The following is a 20,808-nucleotide window of genomic DNA, read 5'->3' as shown; positions in this document are numbered from 1 at the left end:
CACCGCACATCATGCGGGAACTCAACTAGTATATTACAAAATCAGACCAGAGTATCACTACAAAAAAGCTTATTATTTAGATTAGTAGCATGGAGTTATAAGTATAAATTAATTACTGTAAATTAGTCACGAGCTACCTTTAGGTTTTAGTGTTGTAATAAAACAAAAGCAAAATTAAATAAAAATCAAGAGCAAGAACAATACAGCTTGACTTAGCAATAGCGAGATCTTCTTATACCCAAACAAAATTTTGAATCCTCCGCAAGTTCTTCTCTGCTTAGCTTGGGTGCGCAGAGTATTGAATTGATAAAGCCCTAATTCGCAGCAATGACTGAGGTATCGTCATCATTATTGCTCAATCACTCCTTATCAAATCACTACAAATTTCTCTTTATTGTTCACTTTTCATTTTTCTTCTATTTGCTTACAAACCCCATTATTAGTTTTAGTTTACTTGTAACTTCTTTATAAGTCTGGCTATATAATTTTTGTTCTATTTTAAAAATCCTTCACGGTTTTTTAGCTGTTAGTGTAATTTTGGCTTAAAAAATCATGGGCACCTATAATTTTATTTATTTATTTTTCTAGAAGTAGTAATTGTACTATGTGTGGCTTGTAATGCAATTATAGAACATTAATTGGGAAACCAAAGAAAACAATTTTTTACTGCAGTTGAGATTAGGAGGTTTATTTATTTGGTACAACTTAGATACAATATCTTAAAGGTACAGTAGATTTAGGTTCTCCAATTCAAACATCTGGTTTCATCAACCAATAAAAGAAAAATAGTGTTATCTTAGTAAAAGACAATTAAATTCAATGCAGCCAAGTACTGTACCTAAGTTTTAGATATTTATTAGTTGGGAAGAGTGTATTTCTATCTTCTTCGAATGTATTGTGATTCTAGAGAGTGCTTTGTTTGCTTCTTGATAAGGAGAATTTTTAATTGGAAAAATAAAAAAAGTTGCTAATCTCCAAAGACTCGTTAACTCTATTATGCATACTGAAGACATCACGCAAGATGAAGCCGTCAGTTTCTAAGCTGAAGACTTCACAAAAGATGAAACTGTTAGTCTCTAAGCTGAAGACTTCACACAAGATGAAACTGTTAAGCTAATGACTTCATCTTACGACCTGATGGCATCTACACCCGGACAGAATGAAAAGCTGACGGGGAGTAAGCTGAAGGCAGTAAGCTGAAGATAGTAAGTTGAAGAATAAACTAAAGATAGTAGTAAATTGAAGAGTAAGCTGAATACAGTAAGCTGAAGGCAGTAAGCTGAAGGCAATAAGCTGAAGGCAGTAAGCTGAAGGCAGTTAGCTGAAGGCAGTAAGCTGAACAGTAAGCTGAAGGCAGTAAGCTAAAGATAGTAAACTGAAGGTAATAAGCTGAAGAGTAAACTACAGGCAGTAAGCTGAAGATAGTAAGCTGAAGAGTAAGCTGAAGACAGTAAGCTAAAGGCAGTAAGCTGAAGAGTAAGCTGAAGACAGTAAGTATAAGAGGAAGCTGATGAGAACAAACTGAAGAGGGTATGCAAACCTTCGTCGGGATCCATTAGTAAGTGACAATGTAGGGAGTCCACGAAGCGCACCACATAGCTAACGAGTTGACCTTAGGCAATGAAGATGGGTAGCCAACGCTAATAAAGCTGAAGGGAGTAGGCGAAACTGACAACCCTAACGTGGTTTGTTTTGATCACCACGCATGAGTATATAAGGAAATGTCTTGTATCCCACGCTTAATGTTAGTCTCCTACAAGGAAAGGATTCTGCAATATACGCTCATAAGGATTCTTATAAGAAAAAGACTTCTAGCACAAGGAAGAGAGGTCAACCTTCTACTACTATAAAAGCCCCAATACTCTCACAAATCAAGGCATGCAAAATTAACCCTTCTTTAGCATTCTAGAGTTGTGAACAAGAGAATTCTCTAACTTGACCGTCGGAGGGTATTTGGCTGGTACCACACCGGTACTCCTTTTAAGGTCTTCAGCTTTTGTGTTGTGCAGGTTCTCATTGGAGCACGTGAGGACTGTGTGGTTTACTGACGATTTTTCGGCATCATCAGTTGACGTCGTCTGTGGGAAACGTTTTGTTACGATCCGTAAGCCATACTATAGTTTCCCAGACAAAAGAGTTGCATGGTGCTCACTCGCTCGATGGCAACCACTAACGACGTTAAAGAAAAGGAACCACCCGCGACCACCCTCAAGAGACAAGTTTAAACTCTTACTGCTGCTGTGGAACACCAAACACCTACGGAAGTACTACTAGGAAAAAGGATGGCATAAAGAGCAACACCCCTTTATTTCTAGTTTACCTTAGTGAATTTTAGCTATACTCTTCAGTTTTCCTATTTTAGTTTTTGCTACAATAACTCTTTTAAAGCCCAAAGGGCAGATCTTTGTTTTCTTTTTAAGAACTACTTTTTCTATGAATGCATGGATTATTATAATAAGAGGAGTTTATTTAGACATGGCCAAAGTTGCCTATGGGTGAACGGTCACTACGCTAAGTCACCTACAGGTAAACGCATGGCCAAAGTCGCCTACGGGTGGACAGTCACTAACCTAAGCAACCTACGGGTAGACGCGTGGTCAAAGTTGCCTACAGGTGAAGAGTCACTACGTTAAGTCACCTACAGATAGACGCATGACTAAAGTCAACTATAGGTGGATGATCACCATACTAAGTTGCCTACAAGTAGATGACCAAAAAGGTGACGAGGCACCAAAATTTAGTCACCTCAATTAGTCCATGACCCCAAGTGGATGACTCATAAGGTGAGGAGGTACCAACACAGTCACCTCAATAAGTCCACAAAGTGGACGACCCTATTAAATCTACAAAGTGGACGACATTGATAAATCCAAAGTGGACGACCTCACCCTAAGAGAATGAAAAATTATTAAGTCCATAAAGTGGACAAGTTTATCATTGAGTCTACTGCTAAGTCCATAAAGTGGACAAATTTATTACAAAGTCTACAAAGTAGACGAGCGTAAGTCCACAAAGTGACGGGCTTATTGTGAAGTCTACAAAGTAGACGAGTTTAATATAAATCCACAAATTTGACCAAAGTCTACAAAGCAAATCAGCCTAAGTTCACAAAGTGGACGGGCATATTACCAAGTCTACGAAGTAGACAAGCCGAAGTCTACAAAGCAGACAACCCCTCAAAAATGAATGACCTTATCCACAAAGTGGACAAATGTATGACTTGTTCCGCAAGTGGACGAGTCCATCAAGTAAAAGCAAGCTGACGCCATTATCCACAAATGGATGGATTCGTGAACAAATCCACTAGCCCACAAAAAGGACACGTTCAAAGAAGAAGATGGTTTGAAACCGTTAAAGACGACGTGTCTAAAAGACACCTTAAGTGGACGGATTCACCTTAAATTACCAAGTACGAACGTATCCTAACATACATACAAATGCCAAGGATAGACACGCATGCCAAATAAAAAGTAACGGGCGTAAAATACTACAAATAAAGTGATGTTTTTACAAGCAAATGCCCAAAAACAAGTGGGCGTCAAATATTGTTTGAAATTAGCTTACGTTTACAATAAAGAAAGAAAAAAGCTTAAATTCATGAAGCTAGGGGGTCTTGAGGCTTTTCATCACCCTTTGAAAGAAGGGCCTGGACACCTAGAGTGGAAGGGTCTTCAGCATTTAGGGTCTTCAGCATGAGAGTTTGTCGATAGAGTCAAAGGGACGACAGGCTGGTCCACAACAGGCTGGGTAAGGACGACGCTATCATCTTTTAGGTCTGCCACGGACTTGGTAAGATCGTCACCTTCCTCAAAAATAGTGTCACCCACAGGTGTTAACTGTAAAGGCTCGTCCAAAAACGGAATTGATCAGTTCACGCCACGTGCTCAAGCATTTAATAAAGGCGGCTCAAGGCGTCACACATGAGTGACCTTTCTGATGATGTTAACTCCATAACCCGTCAGCTAAAGCTGATGAGGTTATGGAGTGGGGGGCAACTGATAAGGAGAATTTTTAATTGGAAAAATAAAAAAAGTTGTTGATCTCCAAAGACCCGTCAGCTTTATTATGCATACTGAAGACATCACGCAAGATGAAACTATCAGTCTCTAAGTTGAAGACTTCACGCAAGATGAAGCTGTCAGTCTCTAAGTTAAAGACTTCACACAAGATGAAGTTGCCAGTCTCTAAGTTGAAGACTTCACACAAGATGAAGCTGTCAGTCTCTAAGCTGAAGACTTCACACAAGATGAAACCGTTAAGCTAATGACTTCATCTTACAACCTGATGGCATCTACATCGGAATGGAATGAAAAGCTAACGGGGAGTAAGCTGAAGGTAGTAAGCTGAAGAGTAAGCTGAAGAGTAAACTAAAGATAGTAGTAAACTGAAGAGTAAGCTGAAAACAATAAGTTGAAGGCAGTAAGCTGAAGGTAGTAAGCTGAAGACAGTAAGTTAAAGGCAATAAGCTGCAGACAGAAAGCTGAAGACAGTAAGCTGAAGAGTAAGCTGAAAGGAGTAAACTGAAGGCAGTAAGCTGAAGACAGTAAGCTGAAGGCAATAAGCTGAAGGCAATAAGCTGAAGGCAATAAGCTGAAGAATAAGCTGAAGGCAGTAAGCTGAAGATAGTAAACTGAAGACAGTAAGCTGAAGGCAATAAGCTGAAGAATAAGCTGAAGGCAGTAAGCTGAAGATAGTAAGCTGAAGGCAATAAACTGAAGAGTAAACTGAAGGCAATAAGCTGAAGACAGTAAGCTGAAGAATAAGTTGAAGACAGTAAGCTGAAGAATAAGCTGAAGACAGTAAGCTGAATACAGTAAGCATAAGAGGAAGTTGATGAGAACAAGTTGAAGAAGGTAAGCAAACCTTCGTCAGGATCTATTAGTAAGTGACAATGTTAGGGAGTCCACGAAGCTCACCGCATAGCCGATGAGTTGACCTTAGGCAATGAAGATGGGTAGCCGACGCTAATAAAGTTGAAGGGAGTAGGCGAAACTGACGACCCTAACATGGTTTGTCTTGATTACCACGCATGAGTATATAAGGAAATGTCTTGTATCCCACGCTTAATGTTAGTCTCCTACAAGGAAAGGATTCCGCAATATATGCTCATAAGGATTCCTATAAGGAAAAGACTTCTAGCACAAGGAAGAGAGGTCAACCTTCTACTACTATAAAAGCTCCAATACCCTCAAAATCAAGGTACGCAGAATTAACCCCTCTCTAGCACTCTAGAGTTGTGAACAAAAGAATTATCTAACTTGACCGTCGGAGGGTGTTTGGCCGGTATCACACCGGTACTCCTCTTAAGGTCTTCAGCTTTTGTGTTGTGCAAGTTCTCATCAGAGCACGTGAGGACCGTATGGTTTACTGACGATTTTTCGGCATCATCACTTCTCATTTGCTAATTCGATGTTTCTTCAAGTTTTTATTTATTTTTTTGTTTGTTAAAAAAATATCATTTTCTGTGTTTTTGTTTGTGTTCTTTTGCTTCTATTTTTATTGTCTATTTCTTCCCATTTGATCAAAGCTTGAGCTGTGAATTCTGATGGAACAATGCGAGGCTGCTACTAACATTTTGATTTTATTGTTTGTGTGTTTATTTTTCTTTTGTTTTATCTTCTATTTCCAGTATTGGGTTAGCCAGGGCAACAAATGGTGTGACTTCTACAAAATCTTCATATCAAATAATCCTTCCAGCATTAGAAATCATGAGCTTGGTAAGCAGATTACGCCCATGAGCAAATTGAAGCAGTGAGTATTGAGAACAACATTTGCTTATATTAATACGATAAAAATATATGTATATAGTTACATCATTTTCGATGATGGTGATTCGATTTATCATGGTTCTTTTATTGCTGCAAATCTTGCTGATATTGATTTACTTTTTTCCTTCATATCTTCAGAAAGCAAAAGGTAGCAATTAGAAGAATATAGCAAAACTTCAAGAGGTCAAAGATATGCCTAAGCATTGAATGATCAAGATGAAGGTAATGAGATTAATTGTTGATATGAGATTTGCTATATATATATATACATGAATATGTACAATGCATATGCTTGGGCTTAAAACATTTGAAATTAGAGTAGTTGTTGTACAATTGTTCATCATTGCAAGTTACTTGTCAAAAAAAACTGCTCATCATTGCAAGCTGTAGTGATAGGCAAATTATGCTCACCAATATTGGAAGAGAAATGTATATTTCATTCAATTTATTTAGAGAATACATTCAGACAGGCTGTGGTGTAAAACCTGTGTTTTACGCCAGCTAATAGAATTCTGCCACATGGAAAATATTAACTTCTCACTTAAATCCCTCTCCAAACAGAGAACGAATTAAGAAAGAAAACCACAGCCCTCAGACAAAAGCTTCCTCCCTCTTCCATCTTTGCTTGCCCAAACCTCCACCACACCACACACCAAAGCTCACTGCCACAAAGTTCACCGGAGCTGTGCTAGAGCTTGAAAACAAACCGGAGCCGCCGTGAGCCATGATCCAATGGTTTGTTTTTCATGATTTTCCCTTTTCTCCAATTTGGATTTTGAATTATTGATGGGTTTTTCTACGTTTATTGCTTCAACATCTATAGATGTTCCAAAAGGCAACGTAGGATTCGGATTTGAGTTCCCAAGTTTCTCCTTTGGTGGATCTATAGAGCCTAAGGCTGTCCCCAAGAGGAAGGTACCTTCTTACTTCTCACTTCATTTTCATTTCAATGAGTAACATATCAATTTGGGTTTGTTGGTTTGAATTTAGGTTCAGTACAGTTGTGTTTGGGATTTTGGGTTTTGGAATTGAAGTTTGAGGGTTCTAAGTATTGCTAGTTTTGTGCTAATATTGCTCATTACTAATAGCTTGAGGCTTGAGGATTTTTTCTTTGGATCTATGAACTGGGATTACTTTTTGTGTTCTGAATTATTAGTCTTTGAATTGTTATTGCTGGATGTGATTTTGAGAAGCTTTTATGAACCAGGGTATAGTTACATTTCCATAACATTGGTTAGGAGGTTCATTTTCCTGTTGGCTATCTCATCCACTTCTTTGTGTTTTAAGCACCACAATTTTGTTATGTAGTACTGTTGTATGACTTCACAGTTCACTCTTCTTTGTGTCTTAACAACAAAAATTGTATTATGTAGTGCTGTTATATGATTTCAGTATGTTAAAAAATGTTGGCTCACAAAAGGTAATCATGTCTAATGATTGTTTAGGCAAGTATTGGTGTTTGAAAACTTAAGTTCCAACCCTCCCCCCATGGCGAGTTTTTAGGCAAGTGTTGGTTTTTAAAAACTTAAGTTCCCGTTTTTAGATTGTTTAATGTTTGCTAAATAAAAGCTCTTGGCAATATTTTTGGGCAACAATCTGATTTCATTGCTGCAATATATTGGTAAAACAAATACAAAAGTTTTGGATTAGACATTGAACTGACTGATAATGCTTTGAGCAACATTCTTCTCACCAATCTACTGTTATTGGCAGAGGGTACAAATAGAATGTAATTCAAATCTTACCTTCAGCCCTTTAGTCTTGATAAAATAGGTATGCATGAGCTATGGTTCTTTCTTTTAGTTTCAAATATTGTGCACGTCCATGAACATACCTTTCGCTTTCAACACTACATGAGCCCTGGGTTTTCCTACCTTTCATATTTGATGCAAAAATTTGCATACCTCATAAATAAATAAAAACACCACTTCTGCCTAAATATTATATGTTTCTCTTCATGATCAATTTCATATATATTTACTTCTTGTGATTGCAAATAATGCCTTACATTGGGAAAACACAAGGCATAACTCATTTAAAGAAACCTCTTTCATCATGGGGCAATGATGGTTTAGTATTCTTAGGAGAATGCTTGTGAGCATATTGCCAAGTGATCATTTCTCATTACATGAGTGAAAACTTAATCCTAACTATAATATTTGTATCAATTAGATATATCTGCTTTAATAACTAATGTTTTATGCCGTTAAATGGTTTTAATTTCAACTAATCTATATTTTTTGCCTTAATTTATTTTTTCTCATGTTCATTGCGTTTCTTTCTAGTAGCTTGGCTTGTATTAGTATTTGTAATGTCAGCATCGAATCTTTCAAGTTGCTCCATGGAAGTTGAGTGCCACATATGGACGACTATCATTTTAGTTGGCAAAAAACTTACAAAGCAAAAGGCACAGGGCCATCCATGACCGTCAAAAGGCAAATAACGCAATTGCTAAATACCTGACAAGGCTAATAAAAAGTGTTGCTGCATTACATATCATACTGACATATTACTACAATGAATTTCACTTTAGAATTCGTGATGAAGAAGATGTCGAAGTAATTGAAGTGTTACATTCCTTATATCCACTTCATAGACCTATTGTGGCGCATTGCTTGATGAACAACCTATCCCAAAGTATCATACAAAGTAGCTTGGAGATGGGAATGGTTGTGGTGTGCATTAGAGTAATTGGAGAAGGAAAGCATGCATTCAACCTGTATACCGTTGGACGTTACATGCATTCAACTGCACCTAGATACATGCATGGATTCACTTTAGAGTAGAAGTTAGGACAATTTTTTTAAGCTTTAAGCTTTCCATAGGTTGTACCTGGATTTATACATGGATTTGTTTTTATTGGGTTGTACTTGAAGAGATAATAGTATGGGGTAGTAAACTTTCAATTGTTGGTGAATGTGAATTGTACTTAGTTTCTAATAAATTGGTCTTCATACAGATGCAATTAATTGCAAGTGAAATGCATACATGCGGATATGCAGAATTGTAGATATGAAGTTTTCTGCAAAAATGAAACTTGACCCCTTGTAGCTTTTGAAACTCCTTCAGTAAACCTATCTAGATTGAAGTCCTTTGCATTATCATCCCAAATTTATGTATTTTTTAAGCTTTAATGTGTTTTATGGTCCTGGATGGCTTTTGCATTGGGTTGAAATCCTTGGTTTTTTATTTGTTAAATATGTATCACTAATTGTGCACTTACTAGACTTTGTATCACTAATTGTGCACTTACTGTAACCGAAATTTGTTAAAAAAAGCAAAATAAAAGACATTTTAAAAATTCTTTTATAGAATCAAAATTACATGGATACTTGTTTAAATTCATAGACAGGTCATGAATTTCCAAATAATACAAGCCAACTAATACTTCTGTACCTTACAAAATAAATTTTACATAATAACAACTCAATTTAGAATAAAAATTGAAATAAAACCTGTCACAATTTAATTTAGAATAAAACTTGTCATGATTTAGAATACAAAAAGAGAATTATAAGATTACAAAGACATCTAAAATAAAACCTGTCACAATTAATTTTTTTTTATTGAAAAGTTTATAATTGGGAATGCATTCACCTGAAATAAAACCTATCACAATTCAATTCATAAAAGGTCATATGATTGACCATACATCTTGAAATAAAATTTGTCACAATTCTTTTGGGAAATTTCTAATTGAGAATACATTCATCTAGAATAAAACCTGTCATAGTTCAATATACAAAAAAAGGACCCTACATTGGGAAAAAGAAGATGGTTCTATGTCTATCCACCACAATTTAAACATTATATAACCAAAAAATATTTGCTTCCCAATCCATTCTCTTGGACACAAAACTTGTTTGTACATCAACTTTCTTGGAATTGTTGTAATGGATCCTACATAAAAGAATGTACAACAAAATACAAAAAATAAAATTAGAATGAACATAGTTAAAAAAAATTCAATATATTCTAATTAAACGCTAAGTGGTCATACCGTAAATGATGACTGGTTGGGATGTATATGCATAGCAGATGATGATGTAGAAGGATATGTCACAGTTAGCAAAGAGTCCTAAATATGATTGAAAAAAAAAGAATAAATAACAAAAACATCTATTATAGAACAATTTATACCAAGTAAAAAAATCAAATACATCATATACCTGTACAAAACTTGTGGAGCACAATGTATTTGCTATGACTAATGAGTTCAACCTTGCTATCGAAGACTCCTAATTTAAAAAAGTAAAGGTTTATTTTTGAAAATATCAGAAAATGTATGTATATCTTGAAACTGAATATATTGTAATTAAATAACCTTAGTTTGACTTTGTTGTTGATGCACTGACTCCCAATGTGGTGTTAAGCTTGTATTTGCAACATCCCTACAAGAAGTAATTTTATAAACCAAAAATTTAAATACTAAATTAATACTACAACTCAATAGGGTCATGTAATTACTCAGAATGTTTATGTGTTGGACAATTGGTTCTCACATGGCCCATTTCTTTGCAAATGCTACATTTTCTCTTCTTCATCAATTGTTTTTCTTTTGGATGCTTTTGTCTCAAAGCTTTAGACCTTCCCTTTGATGGAACATGTGGAGGGTTTTGCAAAATAATTGGAAGATTTGATAATACTTGATTGTTTAATGTAATATTATCCCTAAATTATCAACATCATGAACATCTTGCATGGCTAGAAGCTCCTCATGAACTTTTCGTAAAGTTTGTCCGAGATGCTTGTATTGCTTCTCTGATTGTGACCCTTGTGACCCTACCTCTGCAACTTTCAAAAATTGAAGCATTAAACAATTTCTCATCATGGTAGAAGAAACTTGAGGCTCCACCTGTATGACATCACTAGATATGTCATGTACAATGTGCTTCTTGGCATTAATTGTCCATCTTTCTAAAATATAATGTGATGGAAGAAAGTGCACAAGAGATTTCTTCACCAAAACAGCTAGGATATGCCTACAAATAATACCAACAAACTCAAACATGTACAAATAGCTTTTGTCTTAACAATATCAAGAGACACTTCATAAAATGGACTTTCTTTCCCATGAGGTACCACCTTGCATATCTTCTTCACTCCTTCTTCATGATATTTGGATGCCTTGTATTTTTTACTACAAAATAACTCTTCTTGAAATTTCATTAACATCTTTCTTGTATAAACTTTTGCTGCCTCTGCTTCAAGCTTATAACTTGTTTTCAAAATTGGCACTGAATTTTTTGTCTTTACATCTTGTTCTTTCTCTTTAAGATAATTTGCATTCAAAGCTAGCTCATATTGATATACAAAATCACTTATCATTGTACTCAAACAAACATAATCTTTAAAAAATTTATTCATGCTTTCACTCCTTTGAGTTGCAGATATCCCAGCACAAAATGAGCTTTGTAAGTAAGCTAGAACCCATCTTTCACGCCGCATATAAAGATTTCCCAACCAATCATTATCCCCCAATCCATATATCTCCATAATCTTACTCCATTCTAATTCAAACTCTTCAATAATGATTGTATCATGGATGCAATGGTAAAATTCTTCCTGAAAATGTGGATATTTATTATATACATGGGACAACTGTTCTAGAGCTTTTTGTAAAAGATGCCATATACACAATCTATGAGTTGCATTGGGCAATACATCTACAATTACCTTAGCCATAGCCTTGTCATTGTATGTTATAATTGTAGAAGGAGAATTTCCAGGCATTGCATTAAGCCAAGTCTTCAACAACCATATATAAGATTTTGTTGTTTCATTGACAAGTAAAGCACATCCAAACACCATAGATAGATGACGGTGGTTAACCCCTGTGAAAGGAACAAAAGGTATCTTATAACGATTTGTTTGGTATGTAGCGTTAAAGGTAATGACATCTCCAAAATATTGGTATGCCATTCTTGACCTAGCATCTGCCCCAAAGCAATTACCCATGCACCCATATTCATCAACTTCAATTGCATAAAAAAACCTGGATTTTTAAATTGACTCTTAATAAAATATTTGTACATTCCGTGAGCATCTCCATCTTGAAGCAACTTTCTTCTTTTACTACCCAAATAATTTTGAATATCAACTGGAATGCATCCAATATTATAATCACCACCAAATTCTTTACTTAACATAGACATTATCTTGCTTGGGGCTATACCTGACTCATTGAGTGTATCTATAAGATTCTTTAGAGCACTTGTTAGTACTCTATGCCCACGAAGCAAACTTGTACTCTTAGGGGTAAGAAGCTCATGATTATGACCCTCCACAAACTTACATACAATCTATGTATCATCAACTTTCTTTAAACCTATCATTGCTTTGCATCCCACTCTTGTTTCTGCACGCTTTGGACCTGTTCTTTCATTGTCTTCATTACATTAACGACAAAATCCTTCCTTCAAACAAACATATTCAATTCCAACCTTTATTTTATACTAATATGCACGAGCATCCTCTAAGTTTTCAAATACCATATTAAGATGTGGTTCTGAATGCCTATTGCATGCAAAAGGTTGATTTGAATCATCCAATGACAAGCCTACATTATTTTGATCTTCGTTTATTTCTGACTCATCATGTACTAAGTCATCCACCACATCACAAAGTGAGATTGTTTCAGGTTCTTTGTTGTTTGTACTCATATTTGCAATTCAAGTAATTTTATATTTCAATATGACCTATTAAAAAATAAAAAAGTAAATAAAAAGAGAAGAAAAGTTCGTAAGCAACAATTAAGAATAAATTTAAAATTTGTGCTATTACAATAGTAAACTTGCCCAATTTGGCAAACTTGTTCTATTACAAAATTAAAATTTAATTGTAAAATTTTACGCTAATATTACAATTATCATTAAAAGTGGGAGAAAATTGACATTGGTACGTATAGCTTCACTCAATAAACTTTATTACATAAAACAGCTCCAAGTACATCCTTATTTGCACTTTGGTACATATAGAGAGCGAATTGACATTACAAGTAGGAGACAATTGACATTACAAGTAGGAGTAAATTATATTTGAAACTAAAAATATTTTAATAGCTATCAAATAAATGATACCAGCTGTGTCCCAGAGGCTAAAGTTGACAGTGGAGAATTTAATAACCACAGTAAGTAAACTTGTCGAAAAGGCACCTGTAAGAAAAAAACAAGATTCTCATTCAATTAAATTCATTTTGTGGTTGAACTAATACAGAGACTAAAAATATAGAACTTTTCAGTGTTGGATTCCTAATTGAACAAGATCCCAAGAAAAGCAAATCCAAAACTTTAAGTCAAGGTTTAAAAAAAAAAAAAAAAGGAAACACAAATTGAAAAATTGAAAAAAAATATATATATAGGAAACAATTCAGCAATCCTATCATACAATAAGTAATATTCTTTTGAATCTTCTAAAACTGGGTTAGGTAACTACCAACCAAAAAAAAAAAAAAAAAAATCAGATTCAATTTAGTCAAGCAAAATTGTGCATAATCTATGTTAAATGACAGTCATCTCCTACATCTTATGCCATGGACTTGAGCATTAAGCTGTCATAGCAGAGCCATACACAACAAACAGGACTGCATAAAGATATAATGATTTGCATAAGAAAATAATCAAACAGGACAGCATAAAGATATTTGAGAAAACATACACATGGTATTCATTAGCAGATAATAGAAACTATGGTCAAAATTTTCCCTGCAAAATTTTCGTTGGCAGATAATACTCTCCTAGGTATCAAATCAGCTATTCCACTTCATTTTTATCAATGTTCTGTATTTGCAGAACAATTTTTTTTTTTCATTTTCTACAATTGATTCCCAATCTACAATGCAACTGTAACATAAAACAAACAGTTGGTAAAATAAAGATTCCACATAGCAATTTATTTATTGCAATCAAACGTGACAAACAACTCGCAATATGATATGACCAAAGCTAAAGCTCCATTATCTTTAATTAGGAACAACCTCCATCATCGGATTCAAGTATGTAGGTGCATGGATTAGGCGCAGATGGTGAAATTAGTGCTCGATTCTGTGAAACTGACACATTGAGTGACTCAGGCTTTGACTTCATGTCACACAGAGGCCTCATGGCTTCAAGAGGCTTGCTGTTAAGTATCATCAGCAAGGCCTCAGGTTTCGAATGTATGTTTTGTTAATGAGAAAATGAGTATTTTATAGATAAGAAAAATTTGACCAGAGGCCTTGTATTGTATTGAGCTACATTCATTTACAGGTTGAACCCTAACACTTAGGAATCTAATCAAAACCCATTAAGATACCAAAATACAGAAGAAAACAAAAAAACCATAATTAATTCATGAGGCTCCAAAGAAACCCATAAACCAAGAAAAACCCATCAATAATTCGAAATCTAAATTGGGGAAAAAGGAAAATCATGAAAAACAAACCTTTGGATTGTGGCTCATGGTGGCTCCGGTTTGTTTCCAAGCTCCAGCACAGCTTCGGCGAACTCTGTGGCGGTGAGCTTTGTGTGTGGTATGGTGGAGGTTTGGGCAAGCAAAGATGGAAGAGGGAGGAAGCTTTTGTCTAAGGGCTGTTTTCTTAATTCGTTCTCACGCATAGCTCCGGCGAACTCTGCGGCGGTGAGCTCCATTGTGTGGGGTGGTGGAGGTTTGGGCAAGCAAAGATGGAAGAGGGAGGAAGCTTTTGTCTGAGAGCTTTGGTTTTCTTTCTTAATTCGGTCTCTGTTTGGAGAGGGATTTAAGTGAGAAGTTAATATTTTCCACGGGGTAGGATTCTATTGGCTGGCGTAAAACACTGGTTTTACGCCACAGCCTGACTGAATCTATTCTTATTTATTTATATAGACCTTTTACTCACTTAGGAGAACCCTGCCTCTAAAGATGTCATTGCCAATCTGATCAAGTAAAAGGTCTGGTTTTAGTCATTAGCTGTCAAGTTGTATTGTCCTGCATAGTTTTTAGTTGGGCGTAAGGCTATTAAATGAACTAAGCTTTGAGACTACTCAACTACTTGAGCTGACTCACGATGAAGCTATTAGGCAAGTATGGTGGCTGGAGTCTGGACAAGATCAAGCTGTGGTACAAGTCTGACTGGTTAACAAGCCAAGCATGATAATTACTAGTTTTATCCTGATAAAGATCCTGAATAGTTGAGTATACCTATGAAACAGTAAACCATAGCAAGCACTTTAAAGGAGAGTTATAAAGCTGATTCATTATCAAGCTGGTGAGATTCTGAGGTGTGTTCAATATTTAATTTGCACTGACAAGTGTAGGAGTAAAAGAATGAATGCAGGAGCTGACTCATTTATTTTAGACTACCGAGCCAGCTTTGGCATGGTTCAAATGTCAACAAGCGGAGCTAGAAGCCTAGAACAGCCTTTTTTCTGAGGTCGTCTTAGCCGTAGGTAGGTAGATCTATTTCCTCTCCTCTCTGGTAGCTTAGCAAATATAGGCATTGTATAGGTGTGTGAACATTCAACCAGTAATGTACCTCAAGGGGAGAACAGTCTGTTGGGAACCACTCATTAAGTGGAGGTCGCTAGTTTGAATCTCCTGTATCTCATCTCTAGCTCTCCTTTTGTGGGCCAAAACTTGCTTGTCACCCAAAAAAACCAACCAGTAAAGTCTGATGTGGAATATGCCAGAGCATCTTAAATTAACTTATATCTTATATTTAGAGTTGTTATTTCATCATCACTCAAAAAAGCCAGCAAAATTATGCTTAACTTTGCAGTTGCTTTACAAATGTGTGAGCCAAATAGATATGTTCTTGAACAAAATTCCATCCCCCTCCACCTCTAGTCCTATATTCTGTTTTAGTTTACCAGATAAGCCCTTAATCATACAATTGGATTCTTTACTTAGTTCTTTATCTTTCCCCTTTCCTTTAAAATCTATTTAGGCTATATTCTGTTAAATTTGTATCTTTATCCTTCTCCTTTCCTCTAATATCTATTTAGGGTATATGCTGTTGAATTTATGTTTATGGAGAGAGAATGTAATAGGGAAGTGGGTGACACAGGAAGAGGCATATGCCACACCTCAGTTTTCCTCAAACTCTAAACATCAAGTGCCCACTTTGAAAAAGCTGTTGTCAGCTTCAGAGGCAGCATCAGTTACAGAAAATAAAGTTCAAAGTGGACCAGCACCTGGTCTGTTGTTTCAGCTTCTTTAAATCCCATGAGATCCATTAAAGGTACTCCATCGTCAGTTTCTATTGGCAAGAGAAAGAGGCAAGATGAGAAGCTAAAGGTTATATCCAAAGAAGAAGCGGCAAAGAAGAGAGTTGAAGAAAGGGAAAAACTATTGCTTGGCCTCTACAGGCCCTTTTTAATTTAAATTCATCTCGGAACATGGGGTATGTTTTTAGCGTTTATTTATTTTTTTAATCCCAACGTAGAAGTTGATGTGCTACTCGACACGATAGATAAAATAACCAAAATGATTGCTTCCATTCATCTACCTATGAGCATGTTGTGTAGTGCACAATCATGTCGTGAAGATTTAGGGTCTGATAGTGCAATGTCGGCCAATCATTTGCTTATCATTTGTTTACTAGTCAGAATAAGTAAACTGTGACTGCTACTATTTCTTGCATTGCGTAATCAAAATATATATATATATATATATAAAACTAAACCCTCTGAAACTCCCACAGTTTTTCACGTCAGCATTTAATTTTTTTTTTTATTTTTTAAATTTCGATTTTTTTTCCAGTCTTTTATACGACTTGCTCTCTCTAACCTATACGCATTGACGCATTCTTAAAACCCAAAATCCTGACCTTTGAGCTCTCTCTCTCCACTTTGTCTCTTTATTCCTCAAACCTCTCCCTTACAAGCCATCCCCAATCACTCATTTGCTCTATTTAAAGCTTTATCTCAGCTTGCTTTGCTCGCTCTTCGCCGATTTTGGCATATTTTCAGGTAATCTATACGATTTCGCATCGGATCTATAATTTTCTACTTTTTTTTCATTAAAATATATACAGATTGCATCAGATAGTTGAATTAGAACTTCGTTTCAGAAAATTAGGGTTCATTTTCTTCTTCTTCTCCTTCTTCTATTTCTTATTTTTGAGGTTTTCGATCAAAATTGCATAAAGTTGATTTTTTTTTCTTTATCAAACCTAGGGTCCGATTTGATTAATTAGCAATCGATTAATGCTGTGTACTTCGACTTTTTTTGTGTGTGTGTGTGTTTGAATCTGTAAAACTATTTGTTGATTTGAGTAAAATCTCTATGGATTTTCAGTGGACTAGAAATTTAACTTGGGTTTTGTAAATTTTGTTCGGTTACTGTTCAGCTTGATTCTGATTTGATCTCTTTTTTTTTTTTTGGTTGGATTTTTTCGATGAACCGTTTGGTCTTCACTACTCATTTGATCTATTGAATTGATTTTGCTTTTCAGTCTGTTTGATTTGTATGTATATTTGTGTTTTGTTTATGTGTATATGTGTACATACTATGTATGTATTTAAGCTTTGCTGAAATTAATGCTATGTGTTTCATATTGTTATGTTGGTTTTGTATTCTCTGACTAGGTTTCTGTGTTTGTGTGGTTGGCTTCAATGTTTTGCTTAATGGAATGATTTGGGACATGATATTTTTTGAACTCTGTTTTTAGTTTTTAATTGCCTTGATTTAAAGCTTTGAGAACTTCTGATTTGTTCACTTGATTGTGGTTTACTTTTATGCCAAAATGAGTTGTGCTTAGAAAAGATGTATTTTCTTTTGGGGAAAACAGAGATTCTAATGTAAAGTTCACATTGTTTGTAAATCTCTGTAAGTTGAAAATTTTATTTTAGTCTACCACCAAGAGTATTTTAGTTTTATTTATTTATTTTGGGTTGATTGTCTTTGATTTAGGTATTTGGGTTATTGGTTTTGATTAAGGTTGAATGATGAAGAAAAATGAAAAGAATTGCACAATCGAAGACACCTACAAACCCTACATAGAGATGAAGCAAAGAATGAGTTTTTTCGGTATTGGTTTCTTTTGGATTGTATGTAGCAGTTGAAATTTCAGATGCAGTAGGTTTGGATAGATTTTTTTTTTGATAGGGAATGCATAAACATTTCATTACTAAGAAAACATAAATTTTACATCATGGATGAGGGCTTGCTTAGCAAAGCAAGGATCCTCTTCAACCCATACAATGTCATTAAAAATGCTATAAGCGTTTTTTGCTACCAAGTAGGCTGACATATTCCCTTGCCTCTTTATATGGGAGAGCTGAAATTGTGTAAACCCCCTACATAGTTCTAGGATGCCCTGAATAACAGAATCCACAGTAAAGGGAGAGGGAGAAGAACTCGCTAGAGCATTTACCACAACCTGTGAATTTCCCTCCAACACCATTGCAGAATAGCCACGGCCCAGGGCAAACATAATTCCCGCCTTAAAAGCTTTTGATTCAGCCTCAAGAGGACTGAGAGGGGCCTCCAGTTTTCTGCACAAAGCCGCTACAACAGTTCCTAAGCTGTCACAGATTACAACTCGATCCCCGTTGAGCCTAAATCCTTGAAGGTTGCTGCATCAACATTTACTTTGTACAGTCCCGAAGGAGGAGGATACCAATACCTCAGCTGGATAGCAAAGCTGGAGTGCACAACACCCTCATTAGCCGCAAGGAACTTAGCCCAGTGCTGCATTGCCTCAAACACCAACTGCTTACCAAAACACAGCACACCATTGAGGTGCCATTCATTTCATCCGTGCCAAACCTTCCAAGCTATCATAACTAGATGAGACACACAGTCCACATTCACGTTTTCGCACAACAGCAATTGCCACATAATATCCATAAAAGAGATATCTCTTCTATCTAAGCTTAGGGCCAATTTAGAACACTCCCACACCTCTTGAGCTTTCGGACAACCCTACAAAGAGTGACCAACGGTTTTAGGCATCACCTTACACCATTCACATGATTCATCTACCAATACCTTCCTTCTCTTTAGGTTTACTTTTGGATAGATTGGTGGTTGATTAGAGTTTAAATTCCGTATTGTTGATAAATTTGGGATGCCCAGATTTATTTTTAATTTTTATGGATGACCAAGTTTGTGATTTTTTGGTATAAATAGTTATGTGGTTTGGTATTTGCTATTTCATATTTTGCAGCAAAGAGAAAAGAAATCGAGTTTATGCTTCTATGTCATGTAAGGTTTTGAACATTGGAAGTTTTAATTTTGTTGTTTGTTGCCTTTTCATAATTTATTATACATTAGTATTGCATAAATTGTTTTATTTTTTTGTTTGTAATCTTTACATCTATGAAGTCAGCTTGCAATTACAATTAAGGCTTAGTTGATTTGTTGAGTTGACTAATGGTTGCTCTATTATTTTAGGTGTTGAATTTTTTTATGCATGTTGAGGTTGTTCCATTTTGTTAGAAATTACCAGCCAAGAGGCTTTAGGCTTTGCTTGAGGACTTGTGTTTTTTATACCATAAAATTGTTTCTTTCCCTGCCTTTGTATTGATAAGTAACAATTGTTAATACATGCATGGCCTTTCAAAAAGCCACATGTTGTGTTATCTCACTCCCTCTTACTTTATTTATTTATTTAGAATTTGATAGTTATACTCTCACATTATTTTAAGTTAACTTCTTGGTTTGTGTGTCTTGGTTTTGGTTGTCATAGGAATTACTAACACACTGAAATACCACCCGTTCTCTCATCCTACATTAAAACAAAAAAAAAAAAAAATGCTATTGACTATTAACTAACCAAGCATGGCAAGTGTCTAGGAAAATAATATAGTAACATTATCCCATTACTTTCAATTTATTTCTCCTTCCCCAGTCCCACATAGATACTTTGACATATTTTATCAAACAAGTCCACCCATTCCACCACTAGTGAAAACGTAATACGGTTGATTTTTTGAACCGCTTCAAGCTAGGATGACATGACTAATCAACCAATCTTGGGGTAAATGGGCTCTTCTTCTTCTATTTATTTACGCTCAACCTTTTTTTAACTCTTCTTATACATTGAAGACGAGACTCAAGAATTTTACTGTGAATATATAATATATTATAATTATACAGCTGTTTTCTTTCACTCATATAACCCCCTTTGTATTTTTGATTCACTCAACTATTCTATTTTGCGATCCAAAGAGAAAAAAAGGAATGAAAAAAAAAAGAAAAAAGAAGTTGCTAACTCGAAATAAAATTATGAAAAATTCGTTGCAATCAAGATAGTAATAATAAGTAATACAATGATTTCTAACTACATTTCTAATCCCAATATAGCGTTTCATCTTTCATTTAAGTATTTTGTATGATATTGTTGACCTATCCATCAATTTCCATTAATTTGTGAAGTGTATTTTTTATTTTTTGTTTTGTTTTGTTTTATTTTTGTTTTTGTTGTTTTTTTTGTTTTGTTTTTTTTTTTTTTTTTGTTTGTTTTTCATGTGGGTTTGTGGACAAATATCAGTGAGTATTAACCTCTTGCATGGTATATGTATACATGTTATTTTCAGATCTGTAATTGATGTTTTGGTCAATTTTACCATTGCCTTTGGTGATTATTATGTATATGCTACACTAACGTCAATAGTTGAAGGAGTTGCATTACTTTGCAAAGCAGCCAATAAATATACAACTATCAACTTCATTTTCTTTTGTTCTTCCATGAAGATGAGGGGGATGCATGTTCACAAAGTTTGATGTGCAGGTTTAAAGAAAAGAGATGAGATTCTAGAAGGAGAATGTTTGGATCTAGATTGTCATAGCATTGAGCAACTGTGATAGCTATTGCGGTTGCTATTGGCTTCTATGTAAATTAAATGCTTACAACAAATATAGATGTGGCAATAGGGTTTATTGAAATTCTTTTGATAGTATTTGATCTAAAAAATACATTGAAGTGAAATGTGAATTTATGTAGTGAGGCTGATTTACAATTAATATGAAGTATGTTTTCATTGTTTCAAAATTGAATTTGGATTTTGACCTTGAGCCAAGTAAACATACAAAGGTTGCAAACCTTTGCAAATAGATTTCTCATTGTCTTAATATGCAC

The 20,808-nt window shown here is 35.2% G+C and overlaps 1 protein-coding gene and 2 long non-coding RNA genes across 4 annotated transcripts; 1 reads left to right on the top strand and 2 right to left on the bottom strand.

The window, feature by feature from the left end:
- The first annotated feature begins 200 nt into the window (after nt 1–200).
- On the top strand, nt 201–8,712 carry LOC136066919 (uncharacterized). Of its 2 annotated transcripts, XR_010628447.1 has the most exons (6): nt 202–336; nt 5,630–5,751; nt 5,907–5,990; nt 6,330–6,503; nt 6,592–6,683; nt 8,057–8,712. It is a non-coding gene; the product is annotated as an uncharacterized LOC136066919 (long non-coding RNA). The 2 variants fall into 2 exon arrangements; XR_010628446.1 differs by having other exon boundaries at nt 201–336; nt 6,330–6,683.
- Nucleotides 8,713–9,638: 926 nt separating this feature from the next.
- On the bottom strand, nt 9,639–11,726 carry LOC136066938 (protein FAR1-RELATED SEQUENCE 5-like). Its single transcript, XM_065772017.1, has 5 exons — nt 10,816–11,726; nt 10,555–10,750; nt 9,938–10,006; nt 9,769–9,846; nt 9,639–9,668 (listed from the first exon to the last, which is right to left on the bottom strand). Exons 1-5 carry the CDS (start codon nt 11,724–11,726, stop codon nt 9,639–9,641), a joined length of 1,284 nt encoding a protein of 427 aa, XP_065628089.1.
- A 920-nt stretch (nt 11,727–12,646) lies between these two features.
- LOC112004222 (uncharacterized) lies at nt 12,647–14,663 on the bottom strand. The gene is made up of 2 exons (XR_002882064.2): nt 14,190–14,663; nt 12,647–12,922 (listed from the first exon to the last, which is right to left on the bottom strand). It is a non-coding gene; the product is annotated as an uncharacterized LOC112004222 (long non-coding RNA).
- Nucleotides 14,664–20,808: the final 6,145 nt, after the last annotated feature.

This window comes from Quercus suber, unplaced genomic scaffold (genome assembly GCF_002906115.3).
Source record: "Quercus suber isolate HL8 unplaced genomic scaffold, Cork oak 2.0 scaffold_52, whole genome shotgun sequence".
NCBI lineage: Eukaryota > Viridiplantae > Streptophyta > Magnoliopsida > Fagales > Fagaceae > Quercus > Quercus suber.
The sequence above is the reverse complement of the archived record's forward strand: the minus strand, read 5'-3'. Positions and strand labels throughout refer to the sequence as shown.